Source organism: Neodiprion fabricii, chromosome 3 (genome assembly GCF_021155785.1).
Source record: "Neodiprion fabricii isolate iyNeoFabr1 chromosome 3, iyNeoFabr1.1, whole genome shotgun sequence".
Taxonomy (NCBI): Eukaryota; Metazoa; Arthropoda; class Insecta; order Hymenoptera; family Diprionidae; genus Neodiprion; species Neodiprion fabricii.
In genome coordinates, this window is record NC_060241.1 from 9,021,874 (window position 1) to 9,039,986 (window position 18,113).

Genomic DNA, 18,113 nt, shown 5'->3' on the forward strand with positions numbered 1-18,113 from the left:
ACTAAGTAAGGGCCTTCCCAATTTCTTTGTAACTTTGGACATCGTCCTTTCTGTCTTCGAGGTTGAAAGAGCCAAACATAATCTCCAGGATTAAATTTTAAATCTCTGGCCCGAATATCATAACGAGTTTTCAATTTATCTGAAGCCATAGAAATTCTATTCCTAGCAAAGTGATGAATTTCTCCTAAACGTTGTAGTAATGAAAAGGCATAATCTGTTTGATGCTGTCTTTGCACAGGAACAGGGCCTTTCTCTAAATCTGACGGAAGTCGAAGATTTCTTCCAGTAAGCATGAGGGCTGGCGTCTGCTTCGTCGTCTCATGAATCGCAGATCTGTCAGATAAGAGGAAGAAAGGGATCCAGGAGTCCCGCCCTGGTTAAAATTCCATCAGAAACCAATAGAATATGTAACTGAAATGTATAAGAACTTGACGGGATTCTGTCAGCTTTATCCGCACAAGTGATCCAACATTGAATTTCTGTCTGCATCTATCAGTTTCATGTACGCATGACTATGAATTTCAGACGGTATTTATTGGACTTCTAACTGCTTGACGGCGTCTATCCGCAATTTCATATACAAATTCTATCGGCCTCTATCCTCATTCGCTCTTTACAACAAGCCATCCGCTTCTGTTGGCAATTACAGACAGCCCGTCTGTCCGAATGTGTACGCAGCGCTGAGCAGCGTGCGAATTCATCTGGATCTATCCGCAATCGCGTATACAAATTCTATCGGCTTCTATCCGCATTCGCTACCGACAACGAATAACCCTCTTCTGTCCGCAATCGCGTATACAAATTCTATCGGCCTCTATCTGCATCCGATAGATAGCCTGTCTGTCCGGTTTTCATGTATTATCGACACGATGCGTTTTTAATTGCAGCATTTCAATTTCGTAATTTTCACTCTAAAATATAATACCGGTAAACGGGGAATTTGAGTCTGGGTTTTACATGTCGGATTTCGGTTTCTTTCACCCAACTATAGTCAAGGAAAAATAGTTTTGTTAGCCAAAGTTTTCTTCTGTAGAAACCAGAACGATATTTCAGAATTTAAGAAAAATTACTTTTCTTGATAACTTCAGTTTCGCATTCCGGTCACTTGTATAAAAAAATAAATCATTATTAAATGATATAATTTTAAGCAAAGCGGATATACAGTATTTTTTTACATTTATTTTGTCCTTCGTCAATTCAGTCTTTATTATAATTGTATTGTACTATAATAATCAGTGTACACAAATTTTAACTTATGGTAGGATTTTAAACATCTTGAACAAATTTTAACATCAGCCCTGCAAAGAGTAAATATTGTCTGACAAGTTTATAAACCCTGTCTATGCTATATAGCTGTAAATTTTTTTTGTACATAGTTTATCTTAATCTATGATGCAAGGAGATTTGCAAATATATGTCAAATTGTTGACGCTCAGAAATAGCAGTTTCTCTTGGATATCGTCCATGGGGATTCTTCGATATTCATCGCTTCGCCTTACTCTCACAATGTGCGGTACGTGCAATTCTACAACCACATCGATATTCTGTGCATCGATATAGGTCCGACCATCAACGAGTACAAATCCAGTTATTTGAACTATATCCGTTGTGACCAATTGCACTACGGAATCGTTAGTTTTTTTGTTCGGCCGATATCGTGCGCTGTGAAAAGGGGTATTTTTGAATATACACCGAGCGTATATGACTTCCCCGTTATCATGTACGACAGGTTTGCCAAGCAAAACTACATTGTCAGGTGTTATTGTGCAATTCGAAGTGTGAGGACGGCCGGCAAAGAGACGCTTGCAGTAATTCTGGCTTTCTTCCGAGAGTTCCATGTTTTCCCCCAATTTCCATTGGAACATATTTTTATTGAGGTATCCCATTGCGATTTGATCGTCAACCCCTTTCGGTCCATTGACTTGTTGTTTTAGTCTGTAATTGGTACTCTCAAAACTGAAAGCAGAAGTCGTCCACAACGGTCCTGACGATTTCACGGATTTCACCACATGCAGTAAGCTATGTACATTGAATGTCACATATTCTTTTCCGTATAAAATTTCAAATTCAGCTACGAATTTCGTGAGATTCAGTTCGCACTTATTTAAATCTGCTTCGGAAATTTTGTTTTGCAGAAGTATGAACGAACTGTCTACTAAAAGTGATAGGTGTTCCAAAGCAGCGTCTGGTATGAGACCGTCTAAACAAGGGAGGCTGTAGAATAATAACCATGACTGCCATTCAGAAGCTTTCCACTTGCCTCTTTTCGATAATTTTCTCGGCAATCGATGAATTTCGTGTGTAGGAGTCATTCGCATCAATCTATCGTTGATTTGATTTTGAATGGCTGGGGCCAGATAAATTGGACTCCCGGGAGTTGTCCAAATATCCCACAGAAGTTTTATTACACCGAGTAATATGGCGTGCATGTATTCAAAGGGAAATCCCCACACCATATTAAATAGGAGCAACTGTAACAAAATGCTAGCTCCTTTGACGCCATTCACAGGTTTCCGAAGTCGTGTGGCATTTTCTACATCCTCTTTATGAGACTCGTGTGTTCTCCCGTCTGCGTCTACTTCGCCGAATAAATAGCGCACAGCTCCACGTACATAATTCCCATGAGCATAGCACCAACTACAGCTGCGATATCCGTTATATTGTAACCTGCACTGGACAATAGGTCTTGCCACGGAGTCACAAACGCAACACAGTGGTATTATTTTGAAAGTTGTCTTTCGGCCCATGTCATTTTTCAATTTGAGGCCTCGTTCGGTTAGGTGATTTGCCTGTGAAACGAACTGTTGGAGAAAAGTGTTCATCATGGTAGGACTGGGTTCCTTATTTCCAACCCATAATCCAGCTAGAAGGACGTGCTTAAATCGCAGATGGGGAGGTAATTCATTCACAATTAATAGCAATGGCCAACTGCTTCTATTGGAGCTATTAAAAATCGGCATTCCATCTGTATTGAAGTTGTACGTGAGGACATGATCAGCATTCTGAAAATATTCCCCAATTGCCGCTCTATACAGCTCGCTGTCATAAATGTCTGTCATTACGGTCGGTGGTGCACGAGCGAGTGCAGCGTCTCGTGTTATTAAGTTTTCCATTAGGCTCTCACGGATCTTTCGACTACTCAAGAGTTGCTTAAATTGGTACTTCATATCAATGTAAATGAACCTATTCGGCGATTGCATCGTCAGATTTTGTAGCTGAAGGCACTCTTCGCAAGTAACTGAATTATTTTCAAATTCCCTTTTTGTGATTGGTCCCAAAATAGGTATTTTGCATGAAGAGCAAAAAAAAGTGTAAGTCATAACATCTTCAGGCGGCTCGTACTTCTTTTTGATTTGGAATTTGCTAATTGACCAATTCTCATACCTTGGTCCGGCCAAACATTGTATCATATCCACCAGTGCTTTTCGGGCCTCATGGGATACAGAAAAACGCATACAATATGCCATGACCATTTCCATAACATCCGACACGGACAGAACAGATTGATCAAACATAATATCGTCGTCATTCACACCGTCTTCTCGCCCGACTCGTTCGTGAGGTTCATCTTCTTCCGAAGTTTCAGAATCGTCAAAATTTTGTAAATTGTCGTGCGAATCGTGGGAATCGTCTGATTGTGAGTCATCAGAATTTTCTACATCGGGATCTGTCAAGTGCTCTTCATCCGACACACAGACATCATCATTCTCCTCATGTGACATATTTCCACAGCAGTCATTGCTTAGATCAGGCTCCATCGAAGATGCAGCAGATGATTGATTAGAATCGGAAACACAATGTGACGTATCATCCTCGGTATTTAACAACATATTCTTGCCCGATCCCACAGAATTTTGATCTGAAAACATTAATTGACTAACAATAACTTTGGCACAAGTAATATAATAACGTACAAAGATTGACGTCCCTGTACTCAGCAGAGCAATGTTGGAGAAACCGAATATAATTGGTACCATAATTAGGTGCTTTTTAGGTGCTAATTAGGTGCCCGATTCAAGAATTTGGTGCTTGATTTTTTAATGAGAAAAAATCGATTATTGCCGCGCGCTGCTAGCGGGACGTCATGCTAGCAAAGCACCCCACGTAACTCGACAAGTACCGGGGTTAGGGAGAAGTACACTTCGTACGAATTAAGTGCTTTTTAAGTGCTACTCGGGTACACTATCCAGAATTTCCGGGATTGATTTTTTAATTAGGAATAATCGATTTTTGCCGCGCGCTGCCAGCGGGCCGTCAGGATAGCAGAGCACCCCACGTAACTCGACAAATACCGGGGTAAGGGAGAAGTACTCTCCGTAGGAATTGAGTGCTCTTTAAGTGCTACTCGGGCATGCTATACGGAACTTCCGGGAACGACGTCTTGATGTACTTTCATACATCGTAAACGTTGTTTATTAACACATACATTCTAAAATCACGAGGTACGCTGTATGTATGTATATCAAAATACCAGCAATATTTTTCAATTCTTTCCACATCTCGTTTTTACCACGGCAAAAGTTATTCGATTCCAACCAAGTAAATAACCTTCCGTCTGCACACCTCCGCCACGACCCTCCGACTGCATATAGGGTCAATCTGACCCCAACCGTTTTCCAACCAATTGTATCGTACTAAATGAACCGACTGCGTATTTTGGTGACGGGATGCCATTAGAACAGAGTAGGAATCGGACAATTTGATGACTATGCGTTAATTTTGGTGACTGTCACGAATGTGTATTTGTATGAATCGGTTATTTTGATGACTGGGATTTTTTGGCGTGATCCTGAAAATTCGAAAATTTTGTTGCCAATTTCCGCCCAAGGCGAAACCACAATTGCATAGCTGTGGCTGTTGTGATAGTTTTCCTTTCCCCTGGACTCGCGCGCGAAGCGCGCGACGCCAGTTGCTCAGCAAATTTACAACAAACCTCGTACCTAGGCACCCAAAAAGGTCCGTCATCAGTATATACGATACATGTAAATATATAAATACGCATTATTATTTTTTTTTTTGCACATACAATTGTATTTTACCTATTTTTGGGCACTTCGATTTTAGTATTCTCAAAAATCAACGCTTGGGCCATAAATAAGAACAATTTATTACAAAAAGTGTATGTGCAAAAAAAAATTAATAATGCGTATTTATATATTTACATGTATCATATATACTGATGACGGACCTTTTTGGGTGCCTAGTTACGAGGTTTGTTGTAAATTTGATGAGCAACTGGCCTCGCGCGCTTCGCGCGCGAGTCCATGGGAAAGGAAGGCTATCACAACAGCCACAGCTATGCAATTGTGGTTTCGCCTTGGGCAGAAATTGGCAACAAAATTTTCGAATTTTTGAATTTTCAGGATCACGCCAAAAAATCCCAGTCATCAAAATAACCGATTCATACAAATACACATTCGTGACAGTCACCAAAATGACCGCATAGTCATCAAAGTGTCCGATTCCTACTCTGTTCTAATGGCGTCCCGTCATCAAAATACGCAGTCGGTTCATTTAGTACGATACAATCGGTTGAAAAACGGTTAGAGTCAGATTGACCCTATATGCAGTCGAAAGGTCGTGGCGGAGGGTCGTGGCGGGTGTGTGCAGACGAAGGGTTATTTACTTGGTTGGAATCGAATAACTTTTGCCGTCGTAAAAACGAGATGCGGAAAGAATTGAAAAATTTTGCTGGTATTTTGATATAATACGTATACAGCGTATCTCGTGATTTTAGAATGTATGTGTTGATATACAACGTTTACCATGTATCAAAGTACATCGAGACGTCGATGCCGGAAGTTCCGTATAGCATGCCCGAGTAGCACTTGAAAAGTTCCTAATTCCTACGGAGAATACTTCTCCCTAATCCCGGTACTTGTCGAGTTACATGCGGCGCTCTGCTAGCCTCACGTCCGGCTGGCAGCGCGCGGCAAAAATCGATTTTTACTGATCGAAAAATTGATCCCGTAAATTCTAGATAGTCTACCCGAGTAGCACTTAAAAAGCACTTAATTCCTACGGAGAGTACTTCTCCCTAACCCCGGTACTTGTCGAGTTACGTGGGGTGCTCTGCTAGCCTGACGTCCCGCTGGCAGCGCGCGGCAAAAATCGATTTTTCCTAATTAAAAAATCAAGCACCAAATTTTGAATCGGGCACCTAATTAGCACCTAAAAAGCACCTAATTATGGTACCAATTATATTCGGTTTCTCCAACATTGCTCTGCTAAGTACAGGGACGTCAAAGATTGAGAACCGAAGAAAATATGAAACAATTACAAGCTGACCCTAAAACGTGTCCTATGTCCCATATTCTAACTTGAATTTTATTTCCAAGAATTTAAAAACCGATATATCGTGATTTTTTTCTCACATAAAACAAAAATGTTTCAAGCATTCTAGGCGAGCTGGATATACAGTAATATCCTTCAAATTCTAAGCAATATACTTTTCGAACTCACGAGTTCATAAATTATTAACTGTAATAATAAAAATCCCTAAGGTGAAGTAGTATAAACTCATATGCATCATCCAAGACAAATGTACGAATTTCGACGTTAATAAATTTTTACGGCTCATTGTAACTATAATTATAGCGTGAGCATAGATGACGCAAAAAAAAGATCTTCCACCTTTTCCAACAGAAATAGCCTATAGATGTTCCGCTTGCAACCTGGTATAGGATAAATTATAGGCGCGTGGTATTGGCGTGTGTTAAAAAAAAAATTGCATACTCCACATTTGTACCAATTAAACGGTCTTTGGTTGGACCAATACCTGATGCGTCGACGTCGGTTTCTGGTGGCGGAACAGTTGCATCAGCAACCCAAAATGAATGAGTCCTCGTAGAAACCCAATGTGGTTGGTACTCTGGATCCAAGAACAGTTTGTAACGTTTACGTGGCTTAGGATCTGCTGCTCTTTCATTTTCCATGTTGGAAATAAATATCCTTTAATTTTATCTCGATGATTCACTGGTATTTATTCCAGATTATCGGAGTTAATTACTGTCACACTGAAAATACATGATAATCAAAGGATATTCACGCAGTCATTCACTAATCCGCACGGAAAATTCCGCGATAGGAAATGATAAATCATAATTTAAGTGTGTTATACAAATTTATAGTTGCAGATCGAAATCATATTCATAATAATTCACTTGATAAATCTTTTAATGCAATTGATACTATTTGATACACTAGTTTTTCTATTCTCGATAATTCAATTCCATTTATGAGTGAATGGGACATTCCACCGCAATCATCAACCAATTTTTTGGCCCGAAAAATTAATGCGATTTGCCTCATAATTATTTTCCTCTTATTCTGTGACCCATCAAGTAAATTAGTAGATTCAACAAGCTTCAGTCCAATAGGACGTACCTTTCACGAGGAATGCGATACCCAATTTTTTTGGACAAAATTTGTATGCGCATTCTTATCGCAGATTTCGAGTCACAATGAAAATTGAAAAAAAAAACTTATGTGTGAAAAACTCTCCGCTTTTCGGATCCATTTTTTAGTTCACATTGACTCTGCCATAACCAATCAAGAATCACGATTTTTGACAAAACAGAAACAGCGATTTCTTTTGCGCCGCAATGTCTTGTCATTGTTTCGAATTTTTATTCTGACAGTTGAGATTTTTCCAGTCATAAAAGAAACAAATTTTCAGAGTGGGAAGGCTGTATAATATAGTAGTCGCGCGTGAGCTACGATTAATTAATAAAGAACGGTAAATAAAATTCTCTTTATTACAATTGTCTTTATAAATCAATCGTACCTAACGCGCGCGACCGCGTAGCCTTTCCATTCTGAAAATTTGTGTTCATGAGTAAAAAAATCTCAGCTGTTAGAATAAAAATTCAAAAGAATGATACAACATTGCGGGGCAATAGAAATCGTTATTCTTTGACAAAAAACGTGTTTTGGAGGTCGTTTGAGCAGAGTAAATGAAAGATAGAAAATAGTTCCGGAAAGCTGAGAGTTTTTCACACAGAAAATATATTTCTTCAAATTTTTATTGTCACGCTAAATATACGATAAAAATACGCATAGCAATTTTGTCTAAAGAACTGGTTAGCATATTCCTCGCCTGAACATGCAGCATACGACGTCCTATATCGGATTGAAACTTGTTGAATTTACTAATTTACTCGAGTCACAGAAAGTAAGGAAAAAAATTTACGCAAATCGAATTTTTCGAGCCCAGACAATGGTTGATAATTCGTGAAGCGCCCAAATAATATCTGAATATTTCAATCATTCGTTATTGTTTTTCATCCTTATTACATTTACATCCCTGCTATTTAGCATCCGAACCTTAGAATAATCACTTGTTATTACCTGTATATAGTAGTCACGCCAGTTCCACTCACGCCAACCACTGTGTACGCGATAGCTCGCTAGTTAGCGAGTTGACGCGTTCTCGTTGTAGCACGCGTGGATGGGCCTGAACGCCGGCATACCCCCTCCTCGCCTCATAAGGCTCACGGGCTGTGTGCAGTTGCGCGCGCGGTAGTTCACACGAGCTTCACGACCACGTGTATATTTTGAACTGACGGGTGAATATAATAACACGAGACAATTTCTAAGTTATTACACCGGCATACAGTGTTTGTTCAATATCAACACGTAGCGCGGAGCTACTGGGGATAATGTTCGCGTTGGTGAAGTTCAAAGTGCAATGTTCACGTCACGATATGAAAAACATTGTTCCCGTGACAAAAATTAATCACTTTGATGCCGATAACATCGATCATCGAAAGTATTATAATATCAAGTGTGGACCTGCAGGCTCATACTGCCAGGCTATCATACTCTGTGTTGACGGTAAGTGTATAATAAATAACACCATTATTTATCAGCTATCGGGTTATATATTCTAATACGCGAGCCATATCATCGGTCTGAGAATAATACTACATATGCCGAACGGATGTTTTGTAGTGAGATTTTTTAATTGAATTACCAATTAGACCTATATATATTAAATAATTATACACAAAGAAAACCGAAATTCATTCATTTTTTTTATATTCCGGACGTTTGATAATTCATACATTCCGTTACTTATTATGCAAGTATTTACAATTATGGTATATTTTTTTTTATCGCTATAAAATGAGAAGAATACAACTTCGAGTGAAGTTAAAAAAATGTTAATATAATCGATAAATCCTCACTGTTCGCAGAACTATACGACAGGCCCTCAAATGTTTATATGAGCGATATATTATCCTAATTCCCATCATATATACGCGTATATTAACATTTGAAAGAAAGTATCAAAGGACACCGCCGCCCTGAGCGTCAAAGACGGCGGTGCGCATGAATTGTCTATTTATTTTCGACAGTAAATATTCGTGTTTGATGATAAAATTCATACCGCCGATTTGGGGATGAGCTAGGAGCATTGACACAATTTTTCAGACTTTTGACACCTCTCTAAAAGGGGGAAATAACTTATGATTCGACATGCACCAGTCAGCTGAACATGTTTTTTTTTCAATGCTGAAATAATAGAAATTAATTCATGTATTTCAAATCATTCTTGTTTTATTCTAACTTTCCTTTGTCATTTCACATTATATGTCATGAAATTATACTTTTTTTCATCAATTTTTTATTGTAAATTAGATTTTTCACTTCGAAGGTTTGTTATTCTGGTTATTCCGTCGGTTATTTCAGTCGATCCCTTGATTCAGGATTTCGATGTACTCGAAAACTGACCAACGAAATCATTACATACTTTCGCAATGAATTATCAAGAAATTATTAGACAGTGGAAAGTCATTTTTTTTGTCATAAAAATCAAGTTTATTTTTTTCAAAAGCAATATTTAGCGGGCTTGCTCAATGCTTAACAAGTTCGCATTTTTTCGACATCCGAACAATGATCCAACGTTACATGGAACAAATTTGGATTGCCAGTAGTTATTTATGATCGTCACTTGAAGAATTCACGATAATTCATGTTTAAATCATTATCACAAACCAGAGTGAAAATATAATGTATAGGATGGTGTGCTATTTTGAACACGTTTGATTATTCTGTTTTCAGACACTATTGAAAAATTACGAGCGAAAAGTGGAGAGAAAAGGCAAGTTGCACCTCCTTCGAATTTGATTTTGTCAGCTTCGGAAATATCTTCAGAAGACTCCGACGCATTAGCTAAACGTGCGAAAAAGGTATATAGGTACATATAGATACGAAGCTGACGATGTTGTTGTTGTTTACTACCAGATGTTGCAGCACCTACACAAAGGTGTATATGGGGCATTCCAGCCATAATCACCCAAGATTGGACTGAACGTTTTTTTTAATAATTTTTGTATAGTTTTACACGATGGAGGTCTATATTGTGTATGTCAAAGGAGTGTCATGGCAGGAGTTGTGTATGTCATGGCATCTATGAATTAATTCTTTTAGATTTTTACTTTGAACCGTTTTCTCAGTATAAATATTACAAACGTCGACTAGTATACATCCTTCGATCTTCTTGCAACGAAGCACGGGTATTCCACGTCGAAAATAGTATATTTCGATACAAGAGGGCAAACAAGCGTTTTGCGCAGTACGAGTCTGAAGGCAGCACGAAGCCGAGGCTTCGTGCGCCCTTCAGACGAGTAGTGCGCAAGAAGCGAGTTTGGCCTCGCGTATCGAACACTATTTTTCTTTGTGAATGTATGCGAAAGTCCGCGCTGTGCAGTGCTTGGGGGCAGCGAAAGCCGGCTTCAGCTCACCGCGCGTGAGAATAAAATTTTGCCTACCGCTAGGCGGTACGCAAAACATTTTGCCCACCGCTTGCGGTGGGCAAAGTATTTTGCGCATCGCCTGATGGTAGGAAAAATTATTCTCACGCGCGGTGCGCGAAGGCCGGGCTTTGGGTGCCTCCTAGCGGTGGGCAAACGAGGATTTCGCATGCATGTGTAAAGAAAACTCAATTTTTGACGCCTAGACCATTTACTCTTTCTATGACTTTACCTACAATTCAGATTAAAAAATCGTTTTTCAGTGCCCATAAATATTGGTGTTAGTGATCATAGTCTATATTATGGCTTTTCCTGTTCGGAAATATCATATCTCATCCCATTAGGTTCAGAAAATTACTGATAAAAAGTTTATTATTAGAAATATACTGATTTAAAAAGTTTATTATTAAAAAAATTAAAATTTATGAATTTTTGCAACCCAGTAGGATGAGATATGATATTTTCGAACAGAAAAAGCCATAGTGTAGACTCTGATCACTAACACCAATATTTATGGGCACTGGAAAACGATTTTTTGATCTGAATTGTAGGTAAAGTCGTAGAAAGAGTGAATATATGGTCCACGATGGTCTAGGCGTCAAAGGTTGAGTTTTTCGACGTAGAATACCTGTGCTTCGTTGCAGGAAGATCGAAGGTTGTATATTAATCGACGTCTGTAATATTTATCCTGAAAAACCGGTTCCAACTAAGAATCTGAAAAAATTCATAGATGCTTCTTTGATGTACACGATATAGAACTACATCGTGTAAAATTATAAAAAAAGAATAATAAAAAAACGTCGAGTCAAATCTTGGATGATTATGGCTGGAGTACCCCATATAGATAATGATTTCATGATTGTACGCTTATTTCATAAAGGCACCATCGCGTCATGAATCTCAGAAGATAAAACTAAAGTTGAATGAAAAATTAGAAGCACTTCGACAAAAACACGTTGCAGAAGATACGATGACACCTGTAGGAAATGAAGTGAACACTATTGAAGATGATCAGGAGAATATCGAACCTGGTGAAGTCCACAATGATAAAAAGAATATGAAAAAAAGTGGCCCGATTAAACGAAAAGCTACGGTAGGTTACTTTGAAGATTTGTTTTTTTTTTTTTGCAGTTTTGAATATATCTCTGAGCACGAATGTTACAAGTCATCACACTATGCTTTATCAGTGGAACTTATTGCAATTGAGATTCTTAGATGAGATATGAAATTCAATCTCGATCAATAATTGTTTCTATTGTAAATTTTTTGAAAGTAGCTTCATGGATTTAATGATCAAGTTCGGCCCACTGGCCTGTCCCCAATTTTTGTCTTTGATAGACAAGGTTAGGCTGTATCAAATATAGGTACGTCTTTCAATATTTCAACCCACTAATGATGCAGAACTAACGTTACATATTTTTTGCAACATCTGCTTCTAAAGTATGATTTTCGAAGTACGTGTAGCGTGCGTAAAGTGCCTTATTCCTACCCTCAGGCGAAAATGAGGCACTTGCATTACGCGCGCCACACAGGTTACTAAAATCCTATTTTCCCCTATTGCAGGAATGATGAAAAATAGCATGTACAACACGTGTAGATTGGCCGATAGCCAGCTCGTGTGAAAGCAGCACTCGCTTTCGGCGCGCACTACCAACCTCACACACTAGACGGAAATCGACCCTACTCCACACTGTCACACGATGCACTATTCCGTTCAGCCGTTGTATATTTGTATGTTTTACAGGATGCAGACGGCTGCGGTTCAGGGAAAAAATCTACAAGATCTCACGAATCCTTCGGTGAACCAGTGGCTGAGAAAATGACCAAACCACAGAAGCCCAATTCATCGGTAAATATTATAGAGTAACCCATACGCACTTTATGATGATAAATGACATGCTCGTTTTCACATTTACGATATGTAGGCTGATAAAGTGAGAGAGGCTCAAAGCTCTATTCTGACGGAGCCTAATGCGATGACACCAGACGATGTAGAACTTAGCAAAAACAAGCAGTCGGTGAGTGCTTCAAATGAAAGCCATGTTTGATTATGTAATTGTATATGCTATGTACATTATTTGCAGCCGGATAGTGGTCTTGATGTAGGTAAAAAATCCGCTCAGTCTCCCAAAGCCTTAGATAAACCAATGGTCGAAAAAATAGTTAAACCTGCAAAGAAGCCCGATTCGTCTGTAAATATAGAGTAACTCATACACACTTATTGTTACGGTGAATCAATGCTCATTTTCATAATTATAAAATGCAGGCTGTTAAAAAGAAGGGAAATCGAAGCAGTAGTATGACGGCGAAGGACAGTAATACATCAGCGGCACGAAAGACGACCGATAATACCCTGGACAGCAAAAACATGAATTCGGTAATTGGTTCAATCGCATATTTCGAACTGAAATTCTATTAGGTACCCGTTATATTCCCGATGAGCAGTTTGGGCTCCATTGCGGACTGCGTAATGATATGAAAGAAGCCCAGAATAATGATTCCGTCTGTATAGTGATTTCAAATTAGTTATTTTCACAGACATCACTGACATTCAATACTGTGTGTTAAATTGCTAAACTTTATTTGGAACTTGCATCTTTTTCACAAAATTGTTCGAGAATTATTGCGATGTATGAAAAATTTTCCAATCCTAAAATTGTACAGCAGAAATTCGCTCAAGAAAGATCCAAGACAAATTCTTTTACAAATCTGTACGTCGTTTTGTCCATGTGTAGACTATACATTGATATTGAAAAAAAACTATCATACATACGTATACCTCGCAGTAGTTAATCAAGTTGGTGAATCTTTTCCAATGTAGTTACGTGACTGATGCAACGAACAAATGACGTATCAAAAAAATATATATATATATATATATATATATATTTTGTTGAATTGTGTTATGCATACGAAATTGATGGTTGGATTGGACCTGAATGACATATGTGATGATAGTAATTGAATTGGTAATTTTACAGGGATGTGATGACCTTAGTCATGCAGACCTCTTGCAACAGATTAAAAATCTAAAGGCGAAATGTTCCAAAGATGAAACTACGATTGCCAGTCAAAATTTAATGATGAAGGAACTTACAACACTGAACATGGAACTGCAGCGCGATGTCATCCAGTATTTCAAAGAATTCAAAGGTACGCATACATTATTCATTGACAATTGATTTGACAGATATGCAGACCAAGGTAGGCAGTGTAAATCGATTGTAGATTATGTAATTGATCGTTCAAAATGTTCTTAAGCCTACACAGCACTACGATTATTATTGACTGTTTGAAAAACCTTCTTTACTGAAGGTGGGGGGCTGGAGTGGGGGGCGTCACGTGTAACGCCACGCCAGGCGCGTTACGCTGCGTCCGTCACGCTGGGCCCGTTACGCTCAGAGGGGCGGGGAGGGTAGGAGGTTTTACGCTGGGCCATGACAATTGTTACTATAGAGATTGGTTGCCATGGTAACCGTTACCATGGTGGCAACCGATTTCCATGGTAGCGGTTACCATGGCAATCGTTACTATAATGATTGGGTACCATGGTAATCGTTACTATGATGATTGGTTACCAGAGTAATCGTTACTATAGAGATCGGTGGGGGTTTCCGGAAATTCCTGGGGTATTTTGGGTTATGCTCCATTTCCCAGTGAAGGGGAGGTGGGAGGGGATCCTGACACGGTGGCAAAACAAATTTGCGAGACTACGAAAATTGCTCGAAATATACAATAACCTTACGTTTTCTGATTGAGAATTTTGTTAAAGGGGTTTTTCAAACCAGCTTTTAGCTATGTTGGTGGGAGGAAAGCTAAAAGCGGTTCAATTTGAACTGTCTCGAAGAGGCAGGTTTTCATTATTTTTCGACTATAAATTGGTACATATGCGGCCGCACATGGTCAGTCCTGCCGAAATCATTACCTTTTATATGGCGGGTTGTAGAAGCATCAGCTAACTGTCGATCGTCTATTGCACAAGTATCTAACAATCGAGAACAAGAATCACTTTCATTTTCCTACTTTTCACGACGGCTTATCAGTTTTTATTGTGCTCAAAGTTTATGAAGCGTTGAAAAAAAAGAAAGTAGATTTCTATACAATTTTGGAAGTATAGTATCTTTAGCTCGGCTATTTCTCGGGAAATAATTGTTTGAAACATGATGATACCATCGCATTCATAGCTGTCAATATTCAAGATACCACAGATCAGATTTCATGTAATCCAAAGAATGCCCTCCACCGGCTGCTTGGTTTGAACGCGAGGGGGAAGTGACTCGTTGATTCGAATTACGAATAGGTCCATAAATTGACGAGAATTTACAGCGGCTTGATTAAATAATAAAAATTAACACAGAAAAAAAATTAAACAAGATCAAAAAACTGTACGTGAATTATCGAACCTCCGAAAGAAAATTGAAATTGAATTGAAAAAAATAAGGTCAACTCATTTGAAGACACAGAAAGTACCAAAGAAAGATTGAAATATTCAGATATTCACCCCAATGAGTATATTATCGATAATTATTCTCGAAGAAATAAATCAAATAAGAAAAAACAAAATCACACAAACAATTGAATTAAATGAAACGAACTCATTTGACTGATCAGAAATACGAATAAAAATCACAAAAACAATAAGATATTTACTCTAGTTGAAGTGAATTATCGAGAATCGTTCGAAAACAAGTGAATGATTGGAATTATTCAAAATTAGGTTACAATTGCAATAAATAAATTCGAGTTTGATTCATTAATTTCAACTATTTCATCCCAAATAATCAATTTGTCACTGGAATCTTGAGGTATTTTCCCCTTAGCGTGAAACAAAACCTGAAATGAATTATCATAAGTATCAGTCACTGAGTAGTATATACGTGTCCACAGTTATGTCGGAACAATATGACGGAGTCATACGTAACTTGGAAGGTTGTAATGCACCACCACCTGGACATATTTCAAACGACAAGGTAAGTTTGCACACTGACGAGGCAATGGTAATGTATTTACATGAATTAATTGTCGACCATATACCATTTCACAGATTCATTTGGGACATAACGTATGGATCCCCTATAGTACGTACAATGGTGCCGTCAACAGGGCAAAGTCGAATCAGATGTTCGTGAAGGAAATCGCCGTAGCAGTATTTGGATACGACGTTCTGAAAAATAGCAGTATCACTGGTACACAATCAAATAAATTCAAAGACAAACCGGCAAAAGCAAAATTGGATGAAACAAAGATGCTCGCTATAAGTGGTACGTCTTTCATCATCTGGACTACATTATCAAGCCTATACATACACATCCCCAGAGATAAACCCGAGTAGGAAAAGTAACTGTGTTAGTATGCAGTAAGGAATACCTGTATTCCACAACGGAGATAATACCCTATTGGCATAATAGCGCATACGTATTCAATCTAAGTATCTGTTACCCAAAACCATTGTTTGTGATCCTTTTTCGCAATTCAAGCGCGATGATGATGAGTCTGATTATACGCCAGCTCGCGTATTCGTAATATCGTCATTCTTGGCCCGCAGACAGGCATATATACTGAATCGCCTCCGAATCGTTTTCCGAACTTACGCACAATATAACCAATTCTTACAGATATCTACCGTCACCGCTTACTGGCCATACAGAAGGCTTCTGAATTCAATACGCAAATGGAATTATCAAAAGTAAACCTTTACGTCACTAGGAAGATATCCGACCTAAACAAACTGAAAAAGACTGATAAGCCATCGACATCATCGATGACATCAAGTGTACCCGGTAAATTAAAACTTGATCATGATAGAGTGCACGTAATTAAATACATTTAACCATAGCGCTACATATCGCCTTAGCATGTATAATCATGAGATTTCATCGGTGTTGTACATTTGTACGAACCATCTCCACTTTCCTACAGTTGACATTTGAGTTTACCACTAACCATATTCTTATTATACATATATAGACATATATTGGCGCTTCTGTGATATTGATTATTTATATCTGTCTCTAGAAGAGGATGATCAGAAATCAGACGCGGGGGATGATATAGGCACCAACTCCAACATTACTGACGATGTCGGAAACTCCCCTATTAGGATACTTGAAGATCATGACAATAAAGAAGAAAATACAGGTTTGTCAGTTTATAACGTCAGATTAACATATGTAAACTTCGTAGGAAACGAAAACCGTGCCACTTATGAAGACTTCTGCTTTTCAACATACTTGTTAGATGCGGAACACACGCCGAATGAGGAACTCAGCGAGTAAGAGCGAGAGTCAGTCACGTAGAGACAGTCACGGGATGATTTTGTCATATTTGTATTCTCGCAATAAAAACAATTCAAAGAAAAATTATCTCTGCGACGTATGGCTCATTCTAGGTGTATATACTTCACTCCCGCTTATTATGTACATGTACGTTATTTCAGTGCATAGGTGGATGTTAATATATTGCAGGCTTGAAACAAATGAAAGACGTCATCGGGTGATCGATCTTGCTCCTGCCGTGGGACCTATATTCAGCTTTCTCGCGATCACGACAAGGTCACACGTTTGATTTCACATCGATTTGCAGTTTGTTTTTGGTATATGTATAATAGCGCATATTAGTATAAATGCTGGGCAGTAGTGTTCAGATATGCCTACCCACATCCCTACAAAAAATGTCGGATGAAGATATAAGGTACTATCCGAATTCAATATGGTTTTTGTATCCTCATTGTATGTGAACCTATCGGAATGTATAGGTTTACGATAGGTCCAGATACAAATCGCTACGAACCGGATACATTCGGATAGGTTCGCATACAATACGGATACCAAAACCATACTAAATTGGGATAGTACCGTATATCTTCATACGACATTTTTTGTAGGGATTGGATTAACCCATTCCTGCGCAAAGACCAAAAACGACTCAGTTTTTTGTCTCTGCGCAGTAACAAGTCAGCCGGACGTGGGCAGTAGGCATATATGAACATTACTGTATGAAAACAATAAATCACATTTTGTCCATGATCTGAATACTGACGGGATGAAAACTTTGATTTTCAACCAAAAAAGTAATTCAGGGTTGATTTGTCATTCCAAAGGTACTGCTATTTTCTCAATACGTACGTGATCATGGGCAACACCAGGGTAGATACATTGATAGAAATAGACGGAATGAAATAGTTCATCAGCAGCGCATAGATGCGGACAGAATGCATCCGTGGACCGTATTTAAACCAGTGCTGATAGAGGTACATTAGAAACCGATAGAATCCATCTGCGCGTTATTCCAGGTGGACAACGTCTGCGTATAGAAAACCGGTAGATGCGGATAAAAATTCTGTCCATTTAATAGCAA

General features: G+C 38.6%; 1 protein-coding gene across 2 annotated transcripts; it reads left to right on the forward strand.

Moving 5' to 3' along the window:
- The first annotated feature begins 8,519 nt into the window (after window positions 1–8,519).
- LOC124178694 lies at window positions 8,520–17,092 on the forward strand. 2 transcript variants are annotated; one of them, XM_046562253.1, is made up of 13 exons: window positions 8,520–8,835; window positions 10,066–10,193; window positions 11,638–11,850; window positions 12,502–12,606; window positions 12,683–12,775; window positions 12,842–12,949; window positions 13,024–13,134; window positions 13,739–13,910; window positions 15,645–15,727; window positions 15,802–16,018; window positions 16,373–16,537; window positions 16,773–16,895; window positions 16,995–17,092. In XM_046562253.1, the coding sequence occupies exons 1-13, from the start codon at window positions 8,661–8,663 to the stop codon at window positions 17,030–17,032; spliced, it is 1,731 nt and encodes a 576-aa protein (XP_046418209.1). In that variant the 5' UTR covers window positions 8,520–8,660; the 3' UTR covers window positions 17,033–17,092. The 2 variants fall into 2 exon arrangements, with proteins under 2 accessions (XP_046418209.1, XP_046418210.1); XM_046562254.1 differs by lacking the exon at window positions 8,520–8,835 and having other exon boundaries at window positions 9,901–10,201; window positions 16,773–17,092.
- The last annotated feature ends 1,021 nt before the right edge of the window (window positions 17,093–18,113 follow it).